Below are 21,540 nucleotides of genomic sequence, written 5' to 3' on the forward strand. Positions count from 1 at the left end.
CGACGGTATGAGACGTGAATTGGCTAGAATAGACTGGCAAACGATACTAAAAGGGTTGACGGTGGATAAGCAATGGCAAACATTTAAAGATCACATGGATGAACTTCAGCAAATGTACATCCTTGCCTGGAGTAAAAATAAAACGAAGGTGGCTCAACCATGGCTAACAAAGGAAATTAAGGATAGTGTTAAAGCTAAGGAAGAGGCATATAAATTGGCTAGAAAAAGCAACAAACCTGAGGACTGGGAGAAATTTAGAATTCAACAGAGGAGGACTAAGGGTTTAATTAAGAGGGGGAAAATAGAGTACGAGAGGAAGCTTGCAGGGAATATAAAAACTGACTGCAAAAGCTTCAATAAATATGTGAAGAGAAAAAGATTAGTGAAGACTTGCAGTCGGATTCATGTGAAATTATAATGGGAAACAAATAAATGGCAGACCAATTGAACCAATACTTCGGTTCTGTCTTCACGAAGGAAGATACAAATAACCTTGCGAAGGTACTAGGGGACAGTGGGTCTAGTGAGAAGGAGGAACTGAAGGATATCCTTATTAGGCGGGAAATTGTGTTAGGAAAATTGATGGGATTGAAGGCCGATAAATCCCCGGGGCCTGATAGTCTGCATCCCAGAGTACTCAAGGAAGTGGCCCTAGAAATAGTGGATGCATTGGTGATCATTTTCCAACAGTCTATCGACACTGATTCAGTTCCCATGGACTGGAGGGTAGCTAATGTAACACCACTTTTTAAAAAAGGAGGGAGAGAGAAAATGGGTAATTATAGACCGGTTAGCTTGACATCAGTAGTGGGGAACATGTTGGAATCGATCATGAAAGACGAAATAGCAGCACATTTGGAAAGCGGTGGCAGGATCGGATCAAGTCAGCATGGATTTATGAAAGGGAAATCATGCTTGACGAATCTTCTGGAATTTTTTGAGGATGTAACTAGCAGAGTGGATAAGGGATAACCAGTGGATGTGGTGTATTTGGACTTTCAGAAGGCTATTGGCAAGGTCCCGCACAAGTGATTGTTGTGCAAAATCAAAGCACATGGTATTGGGGGTAATATACTGACGTGGATAGGGAACTGGTTGGCACACGGGAAGCAGAGAGTCGGGATAAACGGGTTATTTTCAGAATGGCAGGCAGTGACTAGTGGAGTGTCGCAGGACTCAGTGCTGCGACCCTAGCTCTTTACAATATACATCAACGATTTGGATGAAGGAATAGAGTGTAATATCTCCAAGTTTGCAGATGACACAAAACTGGGTGATGGTGAGGAGGACGCTAAGAGGCTGCAGGGTGACTTGGACAGGTTAGGTGAGTGGACAAATGCATGGCAGATGCAGTATAATGTGGATAAATGTGAGGTTATCCATTTTGGGGGCAAAAACACGAAGGCAGAATATTATCTGAAAGGCAGCAGACTAGGAAAAGGGGAGTTGCAACGAGACCTTGGTGTCTTGGTTTATCAATCACTGAAAGTGGGCACGCAGGTACAGCAGGCGGTAAAGAAGGCAAATGGTATGTTGGCCTTCATAGCTAGAGGATTTGAATATAGGAACAGGGAGGTCTTGCTGCAGTTGTACAGGGCCTTAGTGAGGCCTCACCTGGAATATTGTGTTCAGTTTTGGTCTCCTCGTCTGGGGAAGGACGTTCTTGCTATTGAGGGAGTGCAGCGAAAGTTCACCAGACTGATTTCAGGGATGGCTGGGCTGCCATATGAGGAGAGACTGGATCAACTGGGCCTTTATTCACTGGAGATTAGAAGGATGAGAGGGGATCTCATAGAAACATATAAGATTCTGACGGGACTGGACAGGTTAGATGCGGGAAGAATGTTCCCGATGTTGGGGAAGTCCAGAACCAGGGGACATAGTCTTAGGATAAGGAGTAGGCCATTTAGGACTGAAATGAGGAGAAACGTCTTCACTCAGAGAGTTGTTAACCTGTGGAATTCCCTGCCGCAGAGAGTTGTTGATGCAAGTTCACTGGATATATTCAAGAGGGGGTTAGATATGGCTCTTACGGTTAAGGGGATCAAGAGGTATGGAGAGAAAGCAGGAAAGGGAAAATGAAGGAATGATCAGCCATGATCTTATTGAATAGCGGTGCAGGCTTGAAGGGCCAAATGGCCTACTCCTGCAACTATTTTTCTATGTTTCTATGCCTTTTGCACCACCATTGGCAGCAGTCTGAACCTCACCTTCTGGAATATCCTCCCTAAATTGCTTTGCCTCTCCATTTCCCCCTCTTTCTTTTTGGCTCTCCTTAAAGCCCACCACTTTGACCGAGCCTTTGGTCACTCCTCCTAATCTCCCCTTCTTTGTCTCGCCGTCCATTTTTGTAATATGCCAGAGGATGTTCTTCTATGTTAAAGGTGCTGTGTGAATTGTGGGGGCTGTTTTATTTAACTTGGGGAAATTTGAGGGCATTAAGCTTGACTAAATGACAAAGCTGCTATGTATAATTACATTTTTTAAATTCTATTGTCTTTGATACCTCATTTAGTTTACTAACTTTATAAAAGCAGACAATGTGGGTATTCCAGAGCCCACAGCAGTGCCACCCGCTGCAGAGCTCATAACTAGCATCCTTTATCTTAGATCATAGAATCATAGAAGTTTACAGCACGGAAGGAGGTCATTTTGGCCCATTGTGTCCGTGCCGGCCAACAAGAGGATATACAGCCTAAACACACTTTTTTTCCAGCTCTAGGTCTGTAGCCCTGCAGGTTACAGCACTTCAAATGCACATCCAAGTATTTTTAAAATGTGGTGAGGGTTTCTGCCTCTACCATCCTTTCAGTCAATGAGTTCCAGACCCCCACAACCCTCTGCGTGAAGAAATTTCCCCTCAAATCCCCTCTAAACCTTCTACCAATTACTTTAAATTTATGCCTGCTGGTTGTTGACCCCTCTACTAAGGGAAATAGGCCCTTTCTATCCACTATATCTATATGAGGTCTCCTCTCGGCCTCCTCTATTCCAAGGAAAACAAACCCAGCCTATCCAATCTGTCCTCATAGCTAAGATTCTCCACTCCTGGCCACATCCTCATAAATCTCCTCTGTACCCTCTCCAGTGCAATCCCATCCTTCCTGTAATGCGGTGACCAGAACTGCATGCAGTACTCTAGCTGTGGCCTAACTAGTGTTTTATACAGCATAACCGCCACCCCCCCCCCCCCCCCCCCCCGCCGCTCTTGTATTCTATGCCTCTGCTAAGAAAGGCAAGCATTCTGTATGCCTTCTTAACCACCTTATCTACCTGGCCTACCTTCAAGGATCTGTGGACATGCACTCCAAGTTCCCTCTGTTCCTCTACACTATGTCCTACCATTTAATATGTATTCCCTTTCCATGTTAGTCCTCCCCAAATGCATTACAGGTTCAATATATCCAAAATCCGGAGTTCAGGGCCGATCCGTGGCATGATTGTCCGGAAAATGTTCAGAAATCTGGACTCCCTGGTCTCTGCCCTCCTTCCCTCCCCCTCCCCCTCCCCCTCGGCCCGACCGACCGACCTCTCCTTACTTACCACCTACCTTCCTTGGCCCAGGCAAAGATGTTCTGAAATCCGGAAGGGCCTCGGTTCCGACGTTTCTGGATTTCGGACGTCACACCTGTACTTCACACTTCTCCGGATTAAATTCCATTTGCCACTGTTCTGCCCACCTGATCAGTTGATTGATGTCTTCCTGCAGTCTACAGCTTTCTTCTTCATTATCAACCACACAGCTGATTTTAGTATCATCTGAAAAATTCTTAATCATATGCCCTATATTCAAGTTTAGATCATTGATGTATATCACAAAAAGCAATGATTTTACTGAGGCACTCGAGATTTCCAATCTCCAGCAGTTTGTCTTGTTTGGATTCGCATGTTGTGGAACTAAATAATGGTGGGTTTGGTAGATGTCTGGCCATTTAATACACTAACATCAATATTTTCTATTTGATGGCAGAAATTATGGAAATACAGTCAATGCAAACAATCATGTATTTTGTTCTTTGCAACTCCAACGCCATTTATAATTTGAAAGTCTGGTGTGCTCATAATAATGAATTATCATGAAATTAAACTAGCAAGTCTTAGCTCCTGATAATAGGCTCCCTTTACATTCTTTGTTGGGTTTAAGAGTACCGGGTGACAACAGATAAACAACTGTGCGTCCAATGTAGCAATAGTGAATTTTAGGACTTTGGAGTTTCTAACGCCTTGAAGGTATTTAAGCAATTTAACCCTGATGCGCTCCATGGAATCATTCAAAGTGCACTCAAGAACCTATGGATTCCCTACCTAACAGTGTTGTGGGAATATCTTCACCACATGGACTGCAGTGGTTCAAGAAGGCAGCACCCCATACCTTCCTGAATAGCACGTTTAGTGAGTTGGTCTTACCACAGGTAAAGGGTCCTCAGCCCGATAGGGAATGGAAGACCAACAGGAAGAGCAGTGCAGGGAAGGTAGTGCAGAGGTCCCCTGTGGTCATCCTCCTGCAAAACAGATACACCGCTTTGGTACTGTTGAGGGTGATGACTCATCAGGGGAGAGTAGCAGCAGCCAAGTTCATGGCACCGTGGCTGGCTCTGCTGCACAGGAGGGCAGGAAAAAGAGTGGGAGAGCTATAGTGATGGAGATTCAATTGTAAGGAGAATAGATAGGCGTTTCTGCGGCCGCAACAGAGACTCCAGGATGGTATGTTGCCTCCCTGGTGCAAGGGTGCAGGACATTCTGAAAACGGAGGGTGAACAGCCAGTTGTCGTGATGCATATAGGTACCAACGATATAGATAAAAAACGGGATGAGGTCTTACGAGACAAATTTAGGGAGCTAGGAGTTAAATTAAAAAGTAGGACCTCAAAAGTAGTAATCTTAGGATTGCTACCAGTGCCACGTGCTAGTCAGAGTAGGAATCGCAAGATAGCTCCGATGGCTTGAGAAATGGTGCAGAAGGGAGGGATTCAAATTCCTGGGACTTTGGAACCGGTTCTGGGGGAGGAGGGACCAGTACAAACCGGCGGTCTGCACCTGGGCAGGATTGGAACCAATGTCGTAGGGGGAGTGTTTGCTAGTGCTGTTGGGGAGGAGTTAAACTAATACGGCAGGGGGATGGGAACCTATGCAGGGAGACAGGGAAATAAGGAGACAGAAGCAAAATATAGAAAGGAGAATAGTAAAAGTGGAGGGCAGAGAAACCCAAGGCAAAAAGCAAAAAGGGCCACATTACAGCAAGATTCAAAAGGGGCAAAGTGTGTTAAAAAGACAAGCCTGAAGGTTCTGTGCCTCAATACGAGGAGTATTCGGAATAAGGTGGATGAATTAACTGCGCAGATAGCAGTTAACGGATACGATGTGATTGGCATCACGGAGACATGGCTCCAGGGTGACCAAGGCTGGGAACTCAACATCCAAGGGTATTCATTTAGGAAGGCTAGACAGAAAGGAAAAGGAGGCAGGGTGGCGTTGCTGGTTAAAGAGGGAATCAATGCAATTGTAAGGAAGGACATTAGCCTGGATGATGTGGAATCGATCTGGGTGGAGCTGCAGAATTCCAAAGGGCAGAAAACGCTAGTGGGAGTTGTGTATAGACCACCAAATAGTAGTAGTGAGGTTGGGGACAGCATCAAACAAGAAATAAGGGATGTGTGCAATAAAGGTACAGCAGTAAGCATGGGTGACTTTAATCAACATATAGATTGGGCTAAGCTACCTGGTAGCAATGCGGTAGAGGAGGATTTTCTGGAGTGTATTAGGGATGGTTTTCTAGACCAATATGTCGAGGAACCAACCAGGGAACTGGCCATCCTAGACTGGGTGATGTGTAATGAGAAGGGACTAATTAGCAATCTTGTTGTGCGAGGCCCTTTGGGGAAAAGTGACCATAATATGGTAGAATTCCTTATTAAGATGGAGAGTGACAAAGTTAATTCGGAAACTAGGATCCTGAACTTAAGGAAAGGTAACTTCGACGGTATGAGGTGTGAATTGGCTAGAATAGACTGGCAGAGGATACTTAAAGGGTTGATGGTGGATAAGCAATGGCAAACATTTAAAGATCACATGGATGAACTTCAGCAATTGTACATCCCGTCTGGAGTAAAAATAAAACTGGGAAGGTGGCTCAACCATGGCTAACAAGGGAAATTAAGAATAGTGTTAAAACCAAGGAAGAGGCATATAAATTGGCTAGAAAAAGCAACAAACCTGAGGACTGGGAGAAATTTAGAATTCAACAGAGGAGGACTAAGGGTTTAATTAAGAAGGAGAAAATAGAGTACGAGAGGAATCTTGCACGGAATAGAAACATAGAAAATAGGTGCAGGAGTTGGCCATTCGGCCCTTCGAGCCTGCACCGCCATTCAATGGCTGACTGCAAAAGCTTCTATAAATATGTGAAGAAAAAAAGATTAGTAAAGACAAACGTAGGTCCCTTGCAGTCGGATTCAGGTGAATTTATAATGGGGAACAAAGAAATGGCAGACCAATTGAACCAATACTTCGGTTCTGTCTTCACAAAGGAAGACACAAATAACCTTTCAAATGTACTAGGGGACAGTGGGTCTAGTGAGAATGAGGAACTGAAAGATATCCTTATTAGGCGGGAAATTGTGTTGGGCAAATTGATGGGATTAAAGGCCGATAAATCCCCGGGTCCTGACGGTCTACATCCCAGAGTACTTAAGGAAGTGACCCTAGAAATAGTGGATGCATTGGTGATCATTTTCCAACAATCTATCGACCCTGGATCAGTTCCTATGGACTGGAGGGTAGCTAATGTAACGCCACTTTTTAAAAAAGAAGGGAGAGAGAAAGCGGGTAATTATAGACCGGTTAGCCTGACATCAATAGTGGGGAAAATGTTGGAATCAATCATTAAGGATGAAATAGCAGCCCATTTGGAAAGCAGTGACAGGATCGGACCAAGTCAGCATGGATTTATGAAAGGGAAATCATGCTTGACGAATCTTCTGGAATTTTTTGAGGATGTAACTAATAGAGTGGACAAGGGAGAACCAGTGGATGTGGTGTATTTGGACTTTCAAAAGGCTTTTGATAAGGTCCCGCACAAGAGATTGGTGTACAAAATCAAAGCGCATGGTATTGGGGGTAATGTACTGACGTGGATAGAGAACTGGTTGGCAGACAGGAAGCAGAGAAACGGGATAAACGGGTCCTTTTCAGAATGGCAGGCAGTTACTAGTGGGGTGCCGCAGGGCTCAGTGCTGGGACCCTAGCTCTTTACAATATATATCAACGATTTGGATGAAGGAATAGAGTGTAATATCTCCAAGTTTGCGGATGACACTAAACTGAGTGACGGTGTGAGCTGTGAGGAGAACGCTAAGAGACTGCAGGGTGACTTGGGCAGATTAGGTGAGTGGGCAAATACATGGCAGATGCAGTATAATGTGGATAAATGTGAGGTTATCCATTTTGGGGGCAAAAACACGAAGGCAGAATATTATCTGAATGGCGGCAGACTAGAAAAAGGGGAGGTGCAACGAGACCTGGGTGTCATGGTTCATCAGTCACTGAAAGTGGGCACGCAGGTACAGCAGGCTGCAAAGAAGGCAAATGTTATGTTGGCCTTCATAGCTAGGGGATTTGAATATCGGAGCAGGGAGGTCTTGCTGCAGTTGTACAGGGCCTTAGTGAGGCCTCACCTGGAATATTGTGTTCAGTTTTGGTCTCCTAGTCTGAGGAAGGACGTTCTTGCTATTGAGGGAGTGCAGCGAAGGTTCACCAGACTGATTCCCGGGATGGCTTGACTGACATATGAGGAGAGACTGGATCAACTGGGCCTTTATACTTTGGAGTTTAGAAGGATGAGAGGTAATCTCATAGAAACATAAGATTCTGACGAGACGGGACAGGTTAGATGCGGGTAGAATGTTCCCCATGTTGAAGAAGTCCAGAACCAGGGGACACAGTCTTAGGATAAGGGATAGGACACTTAGGACTGAGATGAGGAGAAACTTCTTCACTCAGAGTTGTTGACCTGTGGAATTCCCTACCACGGAGAGTTGTTGATGCCAGTTCATTGGATATATTCAAGAGGGAGTTAGATATAGCACTCACGGTTAAGGGGATCAAGGGGTATGGAGAGAAAGCAGGAAAGGGGTACTGAAGGAATGATCAGCCATGATCTTATTGAATGGTGGTGCAGGCTCGAAGGGCCGAATGGCCTACTCCTGCAACTATTTTCTATGTTTCTATGTATTAAGGGAGCGCTGAATTGTCAAAGGTGCTGTCTTTTGATGAGACATTAAACTGAGGGCCTGTCTGCCTACTCAAGTAAACAGAAAACATTCTCCGACATTATTGGAAAAACAGGGAATTCTCCAGGTGCCAACATTCCTCCCTTCAACTCTTCCCACCAATAACTGGTCAGATCATTCATTTGCTGTTTCTGGAACCTTGCTGTGTACAATTCGGGTGTATAGATTGGCTACATAACAGCAGCGACTACACTTTAAACCTTGGTTGCAAACTGCTTTGTGAGATCCTAAAGATGTCCAAGGTATATAATTGCAAACCTGCTCCAGTGTATTAACCTAGTTGTTTATTGCTTTTTCACAATGAAATGTCAAAATGCCTCATGTAATTAATTACTTCTTGAAATGTGTATACTGTCATGTAAATTCTGAAACTGCATTGTCTTTAAGTTATTGTGGGTAATTTTTGAAACTTAAAAAAATAATGAAACAGTTTTTTTTCCCTGCCAGATGTTAATTTTATAACTGAAGAAACATTTGATTTTGAAACTGGTTTTCCAGCAGAAAGGTAAGGTGGGCTTTGTCAAGTAAGTGTACCTTTGTTAAAGAGGCATGGAATTTCTTGTTTTCAAGCATATTATCGTTTCGGGAGTTTTGCCTGTTAGTAGCAGAGTAAGTTTTGGGACCAAGTGCAAATTGCCAGCATCTGAACCAAGCATTGTGGAGCCCAAGCCACATTTGTTGTGAAAATACTTGTTGGTCTGATGTACACTATCTGTATATTTCCACCTATAATTTATTTTCAGTGGGAAAGGAACACTTTTGCTCATTATGTAAATGGCAGGTGTGACTAGACTTTCCTGTCTAATTGAAAATCAGAGCACACGTACACATGAAAATTCCTATTCCGTCAAGTTTTTTTTTACATTTTGGAGATGCAAGTCTCGTCTCTAGCTTGCACTTTCTGTAAGTGTCGCACTTTCCCCGCATCTTACTCATCTGACTCTGAGCGATGCCATTGCAGGACTGCTTATATTTTTCCCTCTATCTCCTCCTACTTTTCCTTCGTTGCGTAAACTGAATTGTTCTGTGATGCACTTCAAAAGCACCAGTCCCCTGAAAAAAGTGGCTAGTCATCAAGTGTATACTCAGACAATGAGTGTGGGTAGGCGATTAACTGCACTGAGCATCACAGATGAACCTGATCGTCGTCTAACATTCACATGCATTCATTTTCCAGCAGGGGTCGCTGGATGCCAATCCGGAATGGGACTCTTACTTTTTTTCTATTGGATTTCGCACTGAGGCCAATTGTAGGCCACCTTAAAGGGAACACTGTGATTAAATGTGCAGAGAAAAAATGGTTAATATTTGTACAAGTCGGTTTGCTAATGTAAAAGGAAAAAACAAGTTAATATTTCAGATGTCTTTCCTTTGAAATTGCACATCTGAACCATTAACATGTATTCTCTCCTTTCAGCCACGGCCTAATTACTGTGCCTTTCCAGTATCTTTTAGATTTTTAGTACTTGCGATTTTTTTCTTTCTACTCCGTTCATCATCATCATCATAGGCAGTCCCTCGGAATCAAGGAAGACTTGTTTCTACTCTTAGAATGAGTCCTTGGGTGACTGAACAGTCCAATACGAGAACCACAGTCCCTGCCACAGGTGGGACAGACAGTCATTGAGGGTAAGGGAGGGTGGGACAGGTTTGCCGTGCGTTCCTTCCGCTGCCTGCGCTTGTTTTCTGCATGCACTCAGCGATGAGACTCACAGCACTCAGCACCCTCCCGGATGCACTTTCTCCGTTTAGGGCGGTCTTTGGCCAGGGACTCCCAGGTGACCATGGGGATGTCGCACTTTATCAGGCAGGCTTTGAGTGTGTCACAAGGACGAGCCAAGGGTGGACTCCGCTGCCCACCCTTGGCTCGTTTTCCATGAAGGAGTTCCGAGTAGAGCGCTTTGGGAGTCTCGTGTCTGGCATCATAAGGTATCCCCCTCATCTCCGGAATCAGCCTAGTGAATCGTCTCTGTACCCCCTTCAAAGCTAGTATATCCTTCCTTAAGGTGACCAAAACTGCACACAGTACTCCAGGTGCGGCCTCACCAATACCCTGTACAGTTGCAGAAGAACCTCCCTGCTTTTTTACTCTATCCCTCTCGCAATGAAGGCCAACATTCCATTCGCCTTCCTAATTACCTGCTGCACCTGCAAACTAACTTTTTGGGATTCATGCACAAGGACTCCCAGGTCCCTCTGCACCGCAGCATGTTGTAATTTCTCCCCATTCAAATAATATTCCCTTTTACTGTTTTTTTTTTTCCCAAGGTGGATGACCTCACATTTTCCGACATTGTATTCCATCTGCCAAACCTTAGCCCATTCGCTTAACCTATCTAAATCTCTTTGCAGCCTCTCTGTGTCCTCTACACAACCCGTTTTCCCACTAATCTTTGTGTCATCTGCAAATTTTGTTATACTACACTTTGTCTCCTCTTTCAGGTCATCGATGTATATTGTAAACAGTTGTGGTCCCAGTACCGATCCCTGTGGCACACCACTAACCACCGATTTCCAACCCGAAAGGGACCCATTTATCCCGACTCTGCTTTCTGTTAGCCAGCCAATTCTCTATCCATGCTAATACATTTCCTCTGACTCCGCGTACCTTTATCTTCTGCAGTAACCTTTTGTGTGGCACCTTATCGAATGCCTTTTGGAAATCTAAATACACCACATCTATCGGTACACCTCTATCCACCATGCTCGTTATATCCTCCAAGAATTCCAGTAAGTTAGTTAAACATGATTTTCCCTTCATGAATCCATGTTGCGTCTGCTTGATTGCACTATTCCTATCGAGATGTCCCGCTATTTCTTCCTTAATGATAGCTTCAAGCATTTTCCCCACTACAGATGTTAAACTAACTTGCCTATAGTTACCTGCCTTTTGTCTACCCCCTTTTTTAAACAGAGGTGTTACATTAGCTGTTTTCCAATCCGCTGGTACCTCCCCAGAGTCCAGAGAATTTTGGTAGATTATAACGAATGCATCTGCTATAACTTCCGCCATCTCTTTTAATACCCTGGGATGCATTTCATCAGGACCAGGGGACTTGTCTACCTTGAGTCCCATTAGCCTGTCCAGCACTACCCCCCTAGTGATAGTGATTATCTCAAGGTCCTCCCTTCCCACATTCCTGTGACCAGCAATTTTTGGCCTGGTTTTTGTGTCTTCCACTGTGAAGACCAAAGCAAAATAATTGTTTACGATCTCAGCCATTTCCACATTTCCCATTATTAAATCTCCCTCCTCATCTTCTCAGGGACCAACATTTACTTTAGTCACTTTTTTCCGTTTTGTATATCGGTAAAAGCTTTTACTATCTGTTTTTTTTGTTTTGCGCAAATGTACTTTCGTAATCTATCTTTCCTTTCTTTATTGCTTTCTTAGTCATTCTTTGCTGTCGTTTAAAATTTTCCCAATCTTCTAGTTTCCCACTAACCTTGGCCACCTTATACGCATTGGTTTTTAATTTGATACTCTCCTTTATTTCCTTGGTTATCCACGGCTGGTTATCCCTTTGCTTACCGCCCTTCTTTTTCACTGGAATATATTTTTGTTGAGCACTATGAAAGAGCTCCTTAAAAATCCTCCACTGTTCCTCAATTGTGCCACCGTTTAGTCTGTGTTCCCAGTCTACTTTAGCCAACTCTGTTCTCATCCCACTGTAGTCCCCTTTGTTTAAGCATAGTACGCTCGTTTGAGGCACTACTTCCTCACCCTCAATCTATATTACAAATTCAACCATACTGTGATCACTCATTCCGAGAAGATCTTTTACTAGGAGATCGTTTATTATTCCTGTCTCATTACACAGGACCAGATCTAAGATAGCTTGCTCCCTTGTAGGTTCTGTAATATACTGTTCAAAGAAACAATCCCATATGCATTCTATGAATTCCTCCTCAAGGCTACCCCATGCGATTTGATTTGACCAATCGATACGTAGGTTAAAATCCCCCATGATTACTGCCGTTCCTTTTTCACATGCCTCCATTATTCCCTTGATTATTGTCCGCCCCACCGTGAAGTTATTATTTGGGGGCCTATAAACTACACCCACCAGTGACTTTTTCCCCTTACTATCTCTAATCTCCACCCACAATGATTCAACATTTTGTTCATTAGGGCCAATATCGTCTCTCACAACTGCCTGATATTATCCTTTATTAACAGAGCTACCCCCCCTCCTTTCCCTTTTTGTCTATCTTTCCGAATTGTCAGATACCCCTGTATGTTTAATTCCCAGTCTTGGCCACCCTGCAACCACGCTTCTGTAATGGCCACCAAATCATACCCATTTGTAATGATTTGTGCCGTCAACTCATTTACTTTATTTCGAATGCTGCGTGCGTTTAGGTAGAGTGTTTTAATACTAGTTTTTAAACCATGATTTTTAGTTTTGACCCCTCCTACATATTGTCCCTTCCTATCACCTTGTGGTTTACACTTACCCCAGTGCTATTCTGCTCTGTTGCCTCCTGCCTTTTGCATTCTTTCTTGGGGTCCTGTTCATCTGAGCTCTCACCCACTTTAACTAGCTCAGAGCCCTCTCCTGGGTTCCGAATACTCCTCGCATTGAGGCACCGAGCTTTCAGGCTTGCCTTTTTATTACACTTTGACCCTTTAGAATTTTGCTGTACAGTGGCCCTTTTTGTTTTTTGCCTTGGGTTTCTCTGCCCTCCACTTTTACTCATCTCCTTTTGCTTCTGTCTCCATTTTGTTTCCCTCTGTCTCCCTGCATTGGTTCCCATCCCCCTGCCATATTAGTTTAACTCCTCCCCAACAGCACTCGCAAACACTCCCCCTAGGACATTGGTTCCGGTCCTGCCTAGGTGCAGACCGTCCGGTTTGTACTGGTCCCATCTCCCCCAGAACCGGTTCCAATGCCCTAGGAATTTGAATCCCTCCATGCTGCACCACTGCTCAAGCCACGTATTCATCTGAGCTACCCTGCGATTCCTATTCTGACTAGCACGTGGCACCGGTAGTAATCCCGAGATTACTACTTTTGAGGTCCTACTTTTTAATTTAGCTCCTAGCTCCTTAAATTCGTCTCGAAATGACCTCATCCCTTTTTTTTAAACCTATATCGTTGGTACCAATGTGCACCACGACAACTGGCTGTTCGCCCTCCCTTTTCAGAATGTCCTGCACCCGCTCCGAGACATCCTTGACCTTGCACCAGGGAGGCAACATACCATCCTGGAGTCTCGGTTGCGGCCGCAGAAATGCCTATCTATTCCCCTTACAATTGAATCCCCTATCACTCGTTCTCCCACTCTTTTTCCTGCCCTCCTGTGCAGCAGAGCCAGCCACGGTGCCATGAAGTTGGCGGCGGCTGCTGCTGCTCTCCCCGATGAGTCATCCTCCTCAACAGTACCCAAAGGGGGGTGACCGCAGGGAATCCCTGTACTACCTTCCTTGCACTGCTCTTCCTGCTGGTCTTCCATTTCCTATCTGGCTGTGGACCTTCCACCTGCGGTAAGACCAATTCGCTACACGTGCTACTCACGTCATTCTCAGCATCGTGGATGCTCCAGAGTGAATCCACTCTCAGCTCCAATTCCGCAACGCGGTCCGTCAGGAGCTGGAGACGGATACACTTCCCGCACACGTAGTCGTTAGGGACAACGGAAGTGTCCGAGTTCCCACATAGTACAGGAGGAGTATATCACGTGACTGAGCTCTCCTGCCATGACTTAACCCTTAGATACACTTAATTTGGCGACAACACTGTTAACAGGTTACTTACTGATATAAAAAAGTAAACTAAAAGCTACTCACCAATCACCAGCCAATCACTTACTCCTTTGGCTGTGATGTCACCTTTTGATTTCTTTCTACTTTTTTTGCTTTTTCTCCCGGCTGGAGCTGCACAAGCTGGGCCTTTATAGGCCTCCCGACACCACGCACTCCCGCCTCTCGGACTGCCGCCGCCTCTCGCTGCCGCAGGGCCTTTTATAGGCCTCACCAACGCCACGAACTCCTGCCTCCGACTGCTGCCGCTGGGCCTGTTGTAGGCCCCACCAAAGCCACGAACTCCCGCCTCTGACTGCTGCCGCCTCTCGCTGCCGCTGGGCCTTTTATAGGCCTCACCAAGGCCACGAACTCCCGCCTCTGACTGCCGTCGCCTCGCGCTGCTGCTGGGCCTTTTGTAGGCCTCACCAACTGGTTCTGTAGTTTAGTTCCACTCCAGCGGGGAGCTTGTTGACTGTGAGGAGGAGCATGGCGGCGAGAAAGATTGAGAAGAGGATTGGATTTAGGAATGATAGACAGAAAGGAAAAGGAGGCGGGGTGGCATTGCTGGTTAAAGAGGAAATTAATGCAATAGTAAGAAAGGACATTAGCTTGGATGATGTGGTGTCGGTATGGGTGGAGCTACGGCATACCAAGGGGCAGAAAACGCTCGTGGGATTTGTGTACTGACCATCAATCAGTAGTAGTAAGGTTGGGGACAGCATCAAACAAGAAATTAGGGATGCATGCAATAAAGGTACAGCAGTTATCATGGTCGACTTTAATCTACATATTGATTGGGCTAACAAACTGGTAGCAATGCGGTGGAGGAGGATTTCCTGGAGTGTATTAGGGATAGTTTTCTAGACCAATATGTCGAGGAACCAACCAGAGCTGGCCATCCTAGACTCAGTGATGTGTAATGAGAAAGGACTAATTAGCAATCTTGTTGTGCAAGACCCCTTGGGGAAGAGTGACCATAACATAGAAACATAGAAATTTACAGCGCAGAAGGAGGCCATTTCGGCCCATCGTGTCTGCGCCAGCCGAAAAGAGCTGCACGGACCTTCGTCAGCAGCCCTAAAGGTTAGATACAAACCCATGAACAATAACGGAAAGGCAAAGAGCACCCAGCCGAACCAGTCCGCCCCACACCATTGCAACACCTCTTATACTAAAAACATCTACACTCTACCCCAACTGGAGCCATGTGATCTCCTGGGAGAGGCAAAAATCAGATAAAAACCCAGGCCAATTTAGGGAGAAAAAATCTTGGAAAATTCCTCCACGACCCATCCAGGTGATTGAAACTAGGCCCGGAGATCACCCTGGCCATATTCTATTCCCTGCAGTACTTGCCATTATATTACCAGCTCTAGGTCCGTAACCCTGCAGGTTACGGCACTTTAACACCCATCCAACCATCACTTAAAAGTGGTGAGGGTTTCTGCATCCACCATTTTTCCAGGCAGCGAGTTCCAGATCCCCACAACCCTCTGTGTAAAGAAGCCCGCCCTCAAATCCCCTCTAAACCTTCCACCAACCACCTTAAAATTATGCCCCCTCGTAATAGCCCCCTCCACCAATGGAAATAGACCCTTACTATCCACTATGTCTAGGTCCCTCAATATTTTGTACACCTCGATGAGGTCTCCTCTCAACCTCCTCTGTTCCAATGAGAACAAACCCAGCCTATCCAATCTGTTCTCATAACTAAGATTCTCCATTCCAGGCAGCATGCTAGTAAATCTCCTCTACACCCTCTCTAGTGCAATCATGTCCTTCCTATAATACGGCGACCAGAACTGCACGCAGTACTCCAGCTGTGGCCTAACCAAAGTATTATACAATTTAAGCATAACCTCCCTGCTCTTATATTCTATGCCTTGGCCAATAAAGGCAAGCATTCCATATGCCTTCACCACCTTATCCAGCTGACCTACTTTCAGGGATCTGTGGACAAGCACTCCAAGATCCCTTTGTTCATCTACACTATTAAGTGGCCTACCGCTTAATATGTATACCCTTTCCTTATAAGTCCTCCCAAAGTACATCACCTCACACTTCTCTGAATTAAATTCTATTTGCCACTGCTCTGCCCACCTGACCAGTGGATTGATATCCTTCTGCAGCCCATGACTTTCCTCTTCATTATCAACCACACAGCCAATTTTAGTGTTGTCTGCAAACTTCTTAATCATACTTCCTATATTCAAATCTAAATTGTTGATATATACCACAAAAAGCAAGGGACCCAGTACTGAGCCCTGCAGAATCCCACTGGAAACATCCTTCCAGTCTCAAAAAGATCCATCAATCATTACCTTTTGCTTCCTACCTCCAAGCCAATTTTGGATCCAACTTGCCACTTTGCCCTGGATCCCATGAGCTTTAACCTTCATGACCAGTCGACCATGTGGGACCTTATCAAAAGCCTTGCTAAAGTCCATATATACTGCATCATACGCATTACCCTCATCGACCCTCTTGGTTACCGCCTTAAAAAATTCAATCAGGTTAGTCAAACACTATCTTCCCTTAACAAATCCGTGCTGACTGTCCCTAATTAATCCTTGCCTATCCAAATGCAGATTTATCCTGTCTTTCAAGATTTTTTCCAATAATTTTCCCACCACTGACTTCAGGCTGACAGGCCTGTAATTACTCGGCTGATCCCTTTTTCCGTTCTTAAACAAGGGTACTACATTAGCAGTCCTCCAATCCTCCGGCACCTGCCCAAATCCAAAGAAGACTGGAAAATGATAGTCAAGGTCTCTGCTATTTCCTTTTTTTACTTCGCTCAACAACCTGGGATGCATTTCATCTGGGCCTGGGGACTTATCTACTTTCAAAGCTGCTAAACCCCTTAATACTTCCTCTCTTACTATATTTATTTCATCCAGAATATCACATTCCTCCTCTATAGAAGTATCTGCATTATTCCTTTCCTTTCAGAAAACACATGCAAAGTATTCGTTAAGAATCCTACTTCCGCCTCCTCACAAAGATTACCCTCGTGATCTCTAATATGCCCTACCCTTCCTTAGTTACCTCTTACTCTTAATATATTTATAGAACATCTTAGGGTTTTCCTTAATTTTACTGCTCTCTCTTAGCATTCCTAATATCCTTTTTAATTTTACCTCTTATTCCTCAAGATTCTAAAGTATTTAGCAGTTGATATGTGACATGGCGTCTCTTTTTTTCTTAATCCTCCCATGTAAGTCCCTAGACATCCAGGGGCTCTAGAATTATTTTTCCCAGCTTTTTTCTTTAAGGGCACATGTTTGGCCTGAACCTTTCGGATCTCCTCCTTGAATGCCTCCCACTGTTCCGACACCGATTTACCCACAAGTGGCTGTTTCCAGTCCACTATGGCCAAATCACTCAACTTAGCAAAATTAGCTTTTCCCCAAATCAGAACTTTTATTCCAGGCCTATTCTTGTCCTTATCCATAACCAACTTGAATCTGACTGAATTATGGTCACTGGCACCTAAATGCTCCCCCACTAATACCCCTTCAACTTGCCCAGCTTCATTCCCCAAAACTAAATCCAAGCCCTCTCGTGTTGGGCTTACTACATACTGACTAAAAAAATTCTCTTGAATGCATTTCAAGAACTCCGCACCCTCTACACCCTTCACACTAAATTTGTCCCATCAATATTTGGATAGTTAAAATCCCCTACTATTACTACCCTATGGTTTTTAGACTTCATAGCAATTTGCCTACATATTTGCTCCTCTATCTCCCTTCCACTGTTTGGGGGTCTATAATACACTCCCAACAGTGTGATCGCCCCTTTTTTATTTTTCAATTCGACCCATATGGCCTCAGTTGATCTCTCTAACATATCATCCCTCCTCACTGCTGTAATAGTTTCTTTAATTAGTACCACAACCTCTGCCCCCTTTTTACCCCTCTCTCTATTTTGTCTAAAAATCCTGTAGCTAGGAATATTAATCTGCCAAACCTGCCCCTCTTTCAGCCATGTTTCTGTAATGGCTATAATGTCATACTCCCAAGTGTCTATCTTAGCCTTATTCGCTATACTCCTTGCATTAAAGTATATACCATTCAGCACAGGGAGACCTCCTTGCTTACTACATACTAAGCCCTGTTTCCTCTGTCTTGCAGATTTGCTTTCTAGATTCTTGCTATCCAACTCCTGCTTTACTTCCTTCTCTTTTGACTTCGTTCTCAGGTTCCCATCCCCCTGCCAAGCTAGTTTAAACTCTCCCCAACAGCACTAGCAAAACTCCCCGCGAGGATATTGGTCTCGGTGATATTGAGGTGCAACCCGTCCGATTTGTACAGGTCCCATCTCCCCCAGAAGCGGTCCCAATACCTCAAGAATTTAAAGCCCTCCCTCCTACACCAATTTTCCAGCCATGTGTTCATCCTCTGTATCCTATTCTTGTACTCATTAGCACGTGGCACCGGTAGTAACCTGGAGATTATTACCTTTGAGGTCCTACCCTTTAATTTTCTTCCTAGCTCCCTAAATTCTTCCTGTAGGACCTTATCCCCCATTTTACTTATGTCGTTGGTCCCTATATGGACCACGACCTCTAGCTGTTTAACCCCCCTCCCAGGATGCCCTGCATCCACTCTGTGACATCCTTGACCCTGGCACCAGGGAGGCACAAAACCATTCGGGAGTCACGTCTACGGCTGCAGAAATTTCTGTCTGTTCCCCAACTATAGAATCCCCTATTACTAGGGCTTTTTTGTTCTTCGTCCCGCACAGTGACTGTGCGTTGGTCACTACTACCAATGCTGTCATGGACAGATGCATCTGCGATAGGTAGATTGGTGAGGACCAAGTCAACTAGATTTTTCCTTCGTGTTGGTTCTTTCACCACCTGCTGCAGGCCCAGTCTGGCAGCTATGTCCTTCAGGACTCCATCAGTACTGGTACTACCAAGCTGCCCTTGATGATGGACATTGAAGTCTCCCACCCAAAGTACAATCTGTGCTGTTGTTACTCTCAGTGCTTCTTCCAAGTGGTGTTCAACATGGAGAAGTACTGATTCATCAGCTGATGGAGGGTGGTATGTGGTAATCAGCAGGAGATTTCCTTGCCCATGCTTGACCTGAAGCTATGGTAGAATTCTTTATTAGGCTGGAAAGTGACACAGTTAATTCAGAAACTAGGGTCCTGAACTTAAGGAAAGGTAACTTCGGTGGTTTGAGGCGTGAATTGGCTAGAATAGACTGGCAAATGATACTTAAAGGGTTGACCATGGCAAACATTTAAAGATCACATGGATGAACTTCAGCAATTGTACATCCCTGTCTGGAGTAAAAATAAAACTGGAAGGTGGCTCAGCCGTGGCTAACAAGGGAAATTAAGGATAATGTTAAATCCAAGGAAGAGGCATATAAATTGGCCAGAAAAAGCAGCAAACCTGAGGACTGGGAGAAATTTAGAATTCAGCAGAGGAGGACAAAGGGTTTAATTAAGAGGGGGAAAATAGAGTACGAGAAGAAGCTTGCTGGGAACATAAAAACTGACTGCAAAAGCTTCTATAGATATGTGAAGAGAAAAAGATTAGTGAAGACAAACGTAGGTCCCTTGCAGTCAGATTCAGGTGAATTTATAATGGGGAACAAAGAAATGGCAGACCAACTGAACAAATACTTTGGTTCTGTCTTCATGAAGGAAGACACCGATAACCTTCCGGAAGTACTAGGGGACCGAGAATCTAGTGAGAAGGAGGAACTGAAGGATATCCTTATTAGGCGGGAAATTGTGTTAGGGAAATTGATGGGATTGAAGGCCGATAAATCCCCAGGGCCTGATGGTCTGTATCCCAGAGTACTTGAGAAAGTGGCCCTAGAAATAGTGGATGCATTGGTGATCATTTTCCAACAGTCTATCGACTCTGGATCAGTTCCTATGGACTGGAGGGTAGCTAATGTAACACCACTTTTTAAAAAGGGAGGGAGAGAGAAAGCGGTAATTATAGACCGGTTAGCCTGACATCAGTGGTGGGGAAAATGTTGGAATCAATTATTAAGGATGAAATAGCAGCGCATTTGGAAAGCAGTGGCAAGATCGTTCCAAGTCAGCATGGATTTATGAAGGGGAATTTTTTGAGGATGTAACTAGTAGAGTGGACAAGGGAGAACCAGTGGATGTGGTGTATTTGGACTTTCAAAAGGCTTTTGACAAGGTCCCGTACAAGAGATTTGTGTGCAAAATCGAAGCACATGGTATTGGGGGTAATATACTGACGTGGATAGAGAACTGGTTGGGATAAACGGGTCCTTTTCAGAATGGCAGGCAGTGACTTAGTGGAGTGCCGCAGGGCTCAGTGCTGGAACCCCAGCTCTTTACAATATACATCAATGATTTAGATGAAGAAATTGAGTGTAATATCTCCAAGTTTGCAGATGACACTAAACTGGGTGGCGGTGTGAGCTGTGAGGGGGACACTAAGAGGCTGCAGGGTGACTTGGACAGGTTAGGTGAGTGGGCAAATGCATGGCAGATGCAGTATAATGTGGATAGATGTGAGCGTATCCACTTTGGGGGCAAAAACACAAAGACAGAATATTATCTGAATGGCGGCAGATTAGGAAAAGGGGAGGTGCAACAAGACCTGGGTGTCATGGTTCATCAGTCATTGAAAGTCGGCATACATGTGCAGCAGGTGGTGAAGAAGGCAAATCGTATGTTGGCCTTTATAGTTAGGTGATTTGAGTATAGGAGTAGGGAGGTCTTACTACAGTTGTACAGGGCCTTGGTGAGGCCTCACCTGGAATATTGTGTACAGTTTTGGTCTCCTAATCTGAGGAAGGATGTTGTTGCTATTGAGGGAGTGCAGCGAAGGTTCACCAGACTGATTCCCGGGATGGCTGGACTGACATATGAGGAGAGACTGGATTAACTGGGGAAAGTCCAGAACCAGGGGACACAGTCTTAGGATAAGGGGTAGGCTACTTAGGACTGAGATGAGGAGAAACTTCTTCACTCAGAGAGTTGTTAACCTGCCGCAGAGAGTTGTTGATGCCAGTTCATTGGAGATATTCAAGAGAGAGTTAGATATGGCCCTTATGGCTAAGGGGATCAAGGGGTATGGGGAGAAAGCAGGAAAGGGGTACTGGGGGAACGATCAGCCATGATGTTATTGAATGGTGGTGCAGGCTCGAAGGTCCAAATCGCCTACTCCTGTACCTATGTTTCTATGTGCTTGTGATTTATTAGTTCTTGGATCTCCTGATCATTCTCATCAAACCAATCCTGGTATTTTCTGGTTGAGTGACCGAGCGTCTCATTGCAGGCACTGGTTATGGAGGCCTGAAGGGCAGACCAATCGCTGTGGGCATGCTGCATCTCAGGTCATCAAGGCATGCCAGGTTAGCTGTGAGGCTCTGGCTGTGTAGGGCTCTCTAAGCTGGGTCTTTAAGTGCCCTGGCATTGACTTTTTTGCGGCACTGCTTCTGCTGTCCCCTCCGCTTTGGGGCTATGTTAATGTCAATGATGGATCGGATTAGGCGG

The 21,540-nt window shown here is 44.9% G+C and overlaps 1 protein-coding gene across 4 annotated transcripts in view; it reads left to right on the plus strand.

Annotated features, from left to right (window-relative positions):
- LOC139228249 (proline/serine-rich coiled-coil protein 1-like) overlaps positions 1 to 21,540 on the plus strand; it is a 41,556-nt gene that overhangs the window by 3,866 nt on the left and 16,150 nt on the right. For all 4 annotated transcript variants that reach the window (XM_070859427.1, XM_070859428.1, XM_070859426.1 and 1 more), the window contains exon 3: positions 8,736 to 8,793. In XM_070859427.1, coding sequence (XP_070715528.1) covers positions 8,736 to 8,793 — 58 coding nt within the window. The remainder of the gene's footprint in view (positions 1 to 8,735; positions 8,794 to 21,540) is intronic.

The sequence above is a fragment of the Pristiophorus japonicus genome, chromosome 17 (assembly GCF_044704955.1).
Source record: "Pristiophorus japonicus isolate sPriJap1 chromosome 17, sPriJap1.hap1, whole genome shotgun sequence".
NCBI lineage: Eukaryota > Metazoa > Chordata > Chondrichthyes > Pristiophoridae > Pristiophorus > Pristiophorus japonicus.